The 10,245-nt window shown below is 29.1% G+C and overlaps 1 protein-coding gene across 1 annotated transcript; it reads right to left on the bottom strand.

Moving 5' to 3' along the window:
- Positions 1–3,233: 3,233 nt before the first annotated feature.
- LOC129957633 (gem-associated protein 2-like) lies at positions 3,234–4,289 on the bottom strand. Its single transcript, XM_056070064.1, has one exon. It carries the CDS (start codon positions 4,159–4,161, stop codon positions 3,340–3,342), a length of 822 nt encoding a protein of 273 aa, XP_055926039.1. The 5' UTR covers positions 4,162–4,289; the 3' UTR covers positions 3,234–3,339.
- Between the last annotated feature and the right edge of the window lie 5,956 nt (positions 4,290–10,245).

Consider the following 10,245-nt stretch of genomic DNA (forward strand, 5'->3'; position numbering starts at 1 on the left):
CAAGTACAATTATCTATATTTAATGTTAAAAAATGTTGGAAATTTTTTGCATTTCATCATTTAAAAGTCAAACATTTCGAATTTACTGATAGATCAATCATAGAGATGTAAATTCTTTCTCAAACTTAGCTTTTCCATTGAAATTCTTGTAAAATACCTTTGGATTTATGATGGCTCATGAGAGTTAAAACCATATATCTTTTTCTTTTCTTTCTTTCTTTTTTTTTTTTTTTTGTACAAAATTTTCGGTATAAATCTTTTTACTTTAGAACAAAAATTTGTTTAATGCTTCATCAAACATCAGGTCAGCCATTTAAAATAAAACACTCCTAACATATGGATCAATGTTAAATGAAAGATCAATTTGTTGGATCATAGATAAACTTTTTAGTAATAAGGAAACATCAAACTTGTTCAATATATATATATATATCCTTCAAAAGTATGAATTATAAAAGAAGCATAAATTTCCATGCATAGAGTGTTATCTCCAGGAGCTTGATCTGCTCTCTGCAGTTATGGTGGTAATCCTGCTTGTTTCTCCTAAACAGAAAAAAAATTGGATATTTATTACATTCCCGTACCAACACATTTGGTGTTGGTGGAATTTTCAGATTCAATAAAAAAACAAGTACATTTCCATTATCCTCAAAACAAAAAATAAAATTTAAAGATTGTGGGAGTTCTATTCTTAGTAAATAAATTCTTACCATATGTATGGGATGTTATTCAAACTAGGTACAGAATAACTACTGTCCTTTTTCTGGAAGTTTAAGCAGAAAATGTATTTATATACTGCCATGTATTCCATAAATTTAAAACACTGAATTTCTTGCAATGCAACTTGTATGGGCCCGCTGGTCACCGGTGTTCCCCTTGGTAGTCCAGCTGTTAAAGGTTTAATTCTCAAAATTCTTTCTTATGTATTGCAATATATCAGAAAAACATTTTTGTTGCCATAATAAAAACTATGATTGATTGAAAGCAATAAGTATTCTGAGTGATTTTTTTTTTTTTTAACACGCTTAAGATTAAATAGTTCAATGAAAGAAATGTGTTTTTTCCCCCTACTAATATTTTTTTGTTCTTATCATTGTAAACTTATATGATTTATTTAGAATCTATAACAATACATTAATTTTTTTGGGGGGGGGCGGGAGATTCTATTTTCCAAACTTTATAACATTAGAAGCCTACAAATACCTTGTCATTACATAATATAAAAAAATTGTAGATGACAAAAATATTTTTTAATAAGGTAATTGTATCCATAATTTTTTTGACTGTTCAAAAAAAGGTTTATATGATATTAAAAGAAAACTAACTAATTCTTTTTTGAAATTTTTATTTATTTCACATGTCATACATAATAAAATTCAAATTTGATAGTATCAGAAGGCTGTAAAATTTGAATTTTATAATCAATGCACATTTGATAAGAGTAATGCAACCACATATTAGATAATAAAGAAAATATTGTCTAATATAAAGGAGTACATATAATTAAAAAAATATGCCTATTTAAAAAAACACTTGAAGTAACAGGAGAAAATCTACTAAACAATGTTTGGTCAATAAAAAAATTGAAATTGAAAATTTTACTTCACAGTGATTTAAATTTAAGTTGAAATTATAACAAATATACCTTTACAATATAAATCTCAATATTTTATATAGCCTAACAAATGAAAAAATATATATTTTGAATTGATAAAAAATCAGTTGTTTTGATCTGACATAAAAAGAAATGGTCATTTTTCTAAATTTATTTTATTCTATCTTTAACTGACTATGGTAAAATTACATTTTATCACAAATATTTTAATAATTAATGTCTGTAAAACTTCTAGAAAAAATGAAAGAAGCAAAATTATCCCCATAATTGCTGAAAAATCTTACGATTTGCTCCCCAGAACCAACCAATTCCACACTTTTTTTTTTTTTTTTTTTGCATTTACAGTAACATCTTTCTACTCAATCCTAAGACTTCAGGATGTTCAAGGAAAATGACTGCACAAGATCAATTTATTGTATACAGAAATAACAGGTGTAATTATTATTATTAGCAACAAATTGCAAAAAAAAAAAAATTCATTATGAAAAAATATAATATCTGAGGAACTCGATCTCAAACTCTGTAAGACTACATCTGGGACTTGTTAATCATTTATTTTTATAACTCTGGGTTTATTTGCTGCTTTTCAGATTACGCCAAGATTGCTAAACTCCATTATACATAAGATGTCTGAATTCTTGGATTTGCTTAGCAATTTTTAGACAAGTCTTACGATACAATCAAAGCTTAAATGTACTTTTTATAATTAAAAAGAATAAAAATCAATCCAAGGAAACATTATAAATTAAGATATGGTTTTTAAAAATGCAAGGATTCCAAATGCAAGAAATACACAGATTTCAGTGGTAAGGAAGAGTATCTCATTTTTTCCGGGAAATCTCCCACACATCAATAACCAGATAAATTATTGAACTACCCCCCCCCCTCCCGTTTAAAAATCAGATGAATTTCATTTTAAAGTTACTTATAGTGTCAATCAGAAACAATATATTGTAATATTTGTAAATAATAATAGATCAATTAAATAATACATAAATAAATTATTCTGCAATAATTATTATACAAATTTGTTCACTTAAAAACTGTAGAACCCTTATCTCTCCCCCAAGTAACAAATTCATTAGTTTATCCTTTTTGTACTAAAAAAAGAAAATCCCTTTAAAATGAAACTAAAGCATAATTTTATTTAAATTCAAGCTTTCATGTTATATCTTACTTACTACAATATATTTTGTGTACTCAAAATAAACATAAATATTAAAAAGTGCTTCAACTTTTCTAATCAACAATGAAGAATTTATAAAAGTACAAGAAAAAAATTTTTTTGTAAACAAAATATAGTAGTAATTTGACAACATTATCCATTATTACTTTTCAAAGAATTTGTTACTTTTAAATCAAAAGGAAATATTTTTGTTGTATAACTAATAATATTATACAAATGTTTATCAAATAATAAAGAACTCTGACTGCCCCAAAGTACTATTCCTCTTTTTGTACTTGTGGAATTACGAGTTTTCACGATTGAAATTTCTTGTTATGCCAAAATGATTGAAAGTAACAGCAGCAAAGCTACAGATATGCTACAGACATATTAGAGAAGTTAAAATATTAAAAGAGAAATTAATTTTGTCTTACTTTAAAGAAAACATACTCCTTATGACAGATATTGATGGAACTTTAATGATTTTTACAACAGTGAAATTCCTTGTATGAAATCATGAAACATACATTAATGCTTTATTGTAAAATAATGGTAACAATCACATTCGATTTGCAGAGATAAAATCATCACTCATGTCCTTCTGATCAAAACAGTGAGCTACAATTAACAAGAGCAAATTTAATGCTTGCACAAATTCATGATCTGGTGTAGGCAACTCATTCCGTAACTTGCTGCAATGCCTGGATAAGCTGCGTAATAAAGCACAAGTATCTGGATCCAATGGCTTTTCCAGAGCAACTAAAAGAGCATATAACCACTCTCCCTGCAGATGGGAGAATCCTATTTTTTCTAACCACTCAATATGATATGATAAAAGCTTTACAATTTGGCCTTGATTCAGATACAATATGATGCTAAGCAATGGTGGATAAGGAAAGTCACTGACGCGAATTTCCTTAGATATAGCGATACAGCTAGTACCATCAGATTCCTCTGGCTCCTCCGCTCTTCCATATATTAAATCATGTTTCTCTGTTCCTAAACAATACAGACACCATTTTTGGTTGAATTTTATCTTTGGAAAGGCTTTTCTTGGAAATTTCTGTTTCAGACAAGCACGGTCTTCTGACATTTTTTGTTTATAAGAGTTAAACGTCTCAAGTTGCAGTTCTTTCCATTCAGGATTGGGTGCGAATCCTGGACGTGCCGAAATGAAACCGTTACCTTCGTCGATTGTTACAGTTTGGCGATTCAGGAATTTCGTTTTATCTATATCAGAAACGACTACTTTAGGGCAATTTCTACTTTCAATTCGTACACGGTATAAATAATCGTATCCTGTCACTGGTGGGACATTCATATCAAAATTTTCCGGTTTTTCACCAATGACAAATGCTTTTTTCGTCAATTTTCTTTCCATGCTTTAATGTTTCAGACAAATTTACATTTAAAAAAGAATTAAAATGGCAAATAGGTGCATAAAATACAATGAAAACAAATGTATAGATTCAAACCCAAGCTATTCCGATCAAACATAAAAAAATTGTAAAATAAAATGCCATATTCTTATTTCTTTTGTTTACATCGTTGTGGTTTTATTCTTCAAGTTACAAAATCCATTTTTTATTAAACATCTTCTGGATATTTTTTTCTATTTAAAATATTTTTTAAATGTGAAAAAATAATTTGTGACTAATATACGACTTATATTTCATTTTTTAAAAAATTTGTCATCGAGCTATAGTATACTAGAGCAATTGGGCACATTTTAAAATATCCAGTCACCAAGCTCTTGGGTCGAGATTTCGCCAAAAGTAATTTTTGAATTGTTTTACTATAACCCTAAATAATCATCTGAGAGGACAGGCTTTTGAAAAAAATTATTGAACTAAAGGATCGGTTTTGTTGCGCTTGGCGAAAAACCGAAACTAATTTTAAGCGATAACAACAATTGAATGGGTTAGATTAAAATACATCGCAGATATAAGCAAAGTGCTAACCTAATAAAAAAAATTTTATGACTAAATTACCCGTTTCTTCTCAGTTTCAAACTTAAAACCATTACACAATATCTGAAATACCTTTAAGGGGGTGAAAACTTTAAGATTAACAATTGTGGATTTCCTTACTCATATTGTTCTCAGGCTTGTTGTTTAGAATAGAGATGAGAGAAACAAGTATGGACAACAGTGAAGAAAAAATTAAACATTTTTGACATAATTAAACAATTAAACATAAATAAAATATCATATTAATCTTATTTTTGCCTGTTAAATAAAATGTTGCGTAGTGTTTGATGTTTATTGAAAGGGCGGAAAACGGCAGGAAAAGATACCTCCGATATAAAAAATTATGAATTTAATTATTAAATTAATTAAAATTTAATTAATTAAAAGATATAAAGTCTTTAGGATAAATCATTGTGCATTGTATAATATTATAAAATTCGGGAAAATAATATGATTTTACAATATTGAAACGGTATAGAAAGTAAAATTTCTGCTATATCAGTCAGTGTTTTTGTGCAGTGCCAATATTTTATAACGTAGTTTCCAAGTACATTATAAATTAGTTGCCTCCCTATTAGCACACGGAAATATATTCGTTCTATATAGAAATTCATAATCCACGATTTTTGGAATAACAAATAATATTGCTATTGTTATTTTTAAATATGCGTTCCAAATATCTGTTATTTCAATCATACTATTAATTAAAAATTATTACTTAATATTAAATATAAAATTTATTAATTGTAATTAATACTTAATTTACTAATTTAATTAACGTGTGATTGAATTAATTTATCTGTTTCAGCTTACTTCTTAAATTTTATTTTTTTTCTCAAAACTATTTATTTAATTTATTTATTAGAGTGAACCATTTTCTGGAAAAGATGAGTTAAAAATATATGTCATTTCTTTAAAATGTTTACTTTAGTCCTATATTCTACCAATAGATGACGCCAGCAGTAAACAGAGTACATGTAATCAAAGTCAATCATGTCACGAGCAATAAAAAATGATCTGTATGGAATAGTTAGGGATTGCAATACGGACCAAAATTACAATACCGGTATTCGGTATTTTTTAGATCTTAATACCGGGATACCGGTTTTAATACCGGTATTGCAATTGTATTAGAAATTTTAGAAAAAGAAAGAAAACACAGATGTTTCTTTGTTTTATTTGCCAGTTTTATTAGAAAGGGTAAATATCACAAAAAATAACTTGTAACTTATAAATTATAACAGTATATAAAGAATCACAAAAAAGTAAAGGAACAACTTATTTATTTAAATCACAAAAAATTGTAAATATCACTATTCAGTCTGTGGTACTAATATAAATTTTTGAAATGTGATCTTAAAAAACATAATGCATCGATTGTACTGTCATTAAGCCTGAAAAGTAATTTTGTACAAAAATTACTAGCTGTCGAAAACTCTCTTTCGGCATCTACGATAGTTAGTGGTACTGTTAGCAATGCGCGATATACTTTTTCCAAGTATTTACCTCTAAATCCCTCATCTTAAAATAAATCGATTTCTTAGCGGATGGTGTTGGATATAGCTGATTTCTGTATTGTATTTTGGTTTGTTGAAATTTTTTTATTGATCGCTAATTCTAATTTTTGTTTCAAGAGACAATTCTTTTCCACTATCGACATTACTGTCATCATAATCTTCGATAACTGAACAGAATTCTTTTGAATGTGGATAGGTTTGTGGGTAAAAAATTTTAAGAAAATTTACTATAAACTTAATCAGATTTGAATTTTATTTTATTTTCTTCTTTTTCATTTTTAAAATCATTATAATTATTTAAATACCATAGGACATTTTCTATTTCGATATGCCATTCTTCTGTGCGATTTTTGAATGTAATATATAATCTTCAGATAGTGATGTGTACTGTTCTAGTGTGATGTGTGCTGTTAGGAGTAAACGCTGACAACGTGTTTTAAAATTTAATATTAACATATATTCTGCTTTATTTTCAGTTAGTATGTATTTTAATAATATGTCATCTTTTATAGAGGAACGTTTAAATATCTTAACAATTTTTCGAACTTTATAAATTATAGGAAGCAATTCTTGATGGGTTAATATTTCATCCTCATTAGCAATAATTTCTTCAACAATTACATTGTTGTTATCTTCATTGTCAATATTACTCTCACTCTTACTCTCTTCAAAGTTGGAATCCGAAGTTTCTATATCCACAGTATTTGGATTCTTCTGTTCTTTATATTTTTAGTATAATACATCTATTATTCCTAACTGAATTCCATGAGCACAGCACAATTGCTGATTTGCATCAATCAACTTTAAAACTTTTTTTCACAACTGTTGCTCCATCAGTAATTATGGATACAATTTCTTCTTTCAGGGATAATCCATGTTTCGCTAATTTAGATTTAAGCAATTAGTTAAGACATTAATTAGTTAATTAATTTCGCCCTATAGGGAGACATAAAAACAAAAACGTATACTATTTTGCTATGTTGGCGATCCCTGGAGACAATTTTAAAAATTTCTAGTAAATACCGAAAAACCGGTATTTAAAATTGTGAATACCGATATTACAAAATTGTACAAATGGCTCAAAATACCGGTATTCGGTATCCCGGTATACCGGTATTGCAATCCCTAGGAATAGTGCATCATCAAATACGAATATCGGTGACTTCGCACTTTCCAGTGAAGCCTCGCACCTTCCGGTGAAATCACCGCTGCGATAAATTTCAGTGATATGCAATTCAATGATACGATACGATAATTCCAATAACCGGTCCGTTCACTTTTCATCCAATCACAGATTTCTTTCGAGAGCTCCATTGGACAGATCGTATCGTCACCGCTCCGGCAAATTTCAGTGATATCGTATCGATTGTAAGTTTCTATCGTGATCCAAAACTTGTAATCGAAATATCATCAGTAAGATCGTATGAAGGATTTGAATCACACCCCTCTTTGAAAAGTATTGATCACTTGTATTTGTGACTTTTTGATATTGGTTACGTAATAACCGCTCTGAAAATATTCGTCATCCCTACTTTTGTCCCCTCTGTCTTTGCTACTGGTACAATAACATAAAAAAAAACGCGCATCAGTCATTGTCAATGAAGTCGATACCCCATAAAAAACATGACAACGCAGAGTAACGAGTTCTCTTCAGAAGTACAATTGAGCCCTGCGCCCGAAAGCGTCCAAGTCAGGCCTCTGTCAAACGGGGAGTTTTGGGGCGAGTTCGGGTTCATAGGGCTATATCTAGACAGCATACCAATTTCAACAGGCAGTAATTGAATATATATATATATATATATATATATATATATATATATATATATATATATATATATATATATATATATATATATATATATATATATATATATATAATAAGCTAAAGTACAGCTTTGTAAGTTTCGAGAAATTAGAAAACTGGATTCAAGGGTTTCAGAAACTATTGAAAATTTAATTAATTACAAATGATATAATGTGAACTCATTTTTAATTTTAAAAATCCATGTAAAATAAATATACAGTTAATGAAAATATTCAACATATTATCACTACTAATATATAAAAATGAATATGTGTGCGTATGTCTACATGTGTGTGTGTTGAAACTGTACAGTCCAAACCGTTTGGCCTCCTTTACCACATTTGAATGCATAATATACGTATATACATTGTACATGTATACATATATATATGGGTACATACATATATATATATGTATACATACAATATACACTGTATATATCCGAAGAATACGAATGTGCAGCTCAGGGCGATTTCTTTTTGAAATCTTGATTAGAATTTTCATTAAATAAAAATAAAGTTTGTAGCAGTTGCATTACTCTTATCTTCTCTTTTGGATACTAGATGACGATACCTGATTAGGGCATCCCATATGTCATCCCATAGTGCATTGCGATTGTAATTGGAATGAGATGTGATGCTGAACTGTGAAGCCGCGTGCGTGAATGTCTTGTCTTTGTGTTTGTTCAGTGTGTGAATGTGATTATTAAAAGAAATGTTCCTAAAAACATTCGTCCTGTTGCTTCCTGCACGGATCATAATAATCTACATACCATCACATTGGTGCCCAACGTGGGGCCCGAAGGAAAAGAATTTGTGAGCAAACGAAAGTGACGTCGTCCCGACGATCACAAGAAAAGTTTCCCGCCACCACATTGGCGCCCAACGTGGGGCCCCAACGGAAAAGAATTTGTGAGCAAACGAAAGTGACGTCGTCCCGACCATCACAAGCAAAGTTTCCCACCACCACATTGGCGCCCAACGTAAAAGAATTTCCGATGAAACGAAAGTGACGTCGTCCCGACGATCACAAGAAAATTTTCTCGCCACCACATTGGCACCCAACGGGAAAGAATTTGTGAGGAAACGAAAGTGACGTCGTCCCGACTATCACAAGAAAAATTTCCGGCCACCACAAGTTTAATTTTGGCGTTTCCCAGCGAAAACTTTTAAAAATGTTATTCCTCAAAAATAAATTGGATATTTTTTAAAAATATTTTTTTTTACCTAATTTCCAACAATATAGTTATCTTGAAGTTCAAATCGTTTTCATTGTTTCATCAAATATTTTATACATATAAATTTTTTCTTTTATAGGAAACTGAAGAAGAAAGATCCCGTTTAATATTCGTACAGTTTACAAATTTAAAAAAAAATGCAAAATTTAAAAGATAGATTAACCGGATATTAATGTTTCTAATAGTTTTAGGGACTGTCTTCAAAGAGTAAAGGTTCATGTACCCGATAAACATAACTTAAGCAACACAATCAAAATAACATGGCTTTAATGTCAGACAACTGGGAGGAATCATGGTCGTAAAGTTATATCTAGACGATTTATTTGAAATCAAACATATCCTGTATTCACGCTGAATCATGTAGTTGCCTGAAGCGACTAGTACTCAATATATCAAGCCCTTTTATTAATTTATTGATCGCGTTTACACTGATTATTTTCGTAGTGTAATAAACATTTTGATTTAAAATTACACATTATATGATGAAGAAATAAATTTTCTTCTAAAATAAAATATGTTGTTTTCATTCTCCATTTTGAAGAATGGAAACCCAAGAATTAATGTTATCCTATATTTTACACTAGTAATCTTTATAAATTTAATCCGTGTTATATATATCTTTGAATCATAAGAATCAGATAAATATGTTTTTTAAATATTTTTAGATATTTAAGCTAAAAAAAAGAGGGGGGGGGGGACGAGGTGAAAATAGAGGGTTAGCAAGAAATAAGTTACCCACTTCAGGGGGCTCTAAAATGCGTTCTATTGATCCAAATGAGATACAATTTGAACTACAGATTATTGAAATGATGTACTTTATATTTATTAAATAAAAAAAATCAGTGCAAAAATTCACCGTTAGATGGCGTTTTAATATGTAATACACATAAAATTATTTAATATGGTTTATAATTGTTAAATAAAGTAAAATTAAAAT

The sequence above is a fragment of the Argiope bruennichi genome, chromosome 11 (genome assembly GCF_947563725.1).
Source record: "Argiope bruennichi chromosome 11, qqArgBrue1.1, whole genome shotgun sequence".
NCBI lineage: Eukaryota > Metazoa > Arthropoda > Arachnida > Araneae > Araneidae > Argiope > Argiope bruennichi.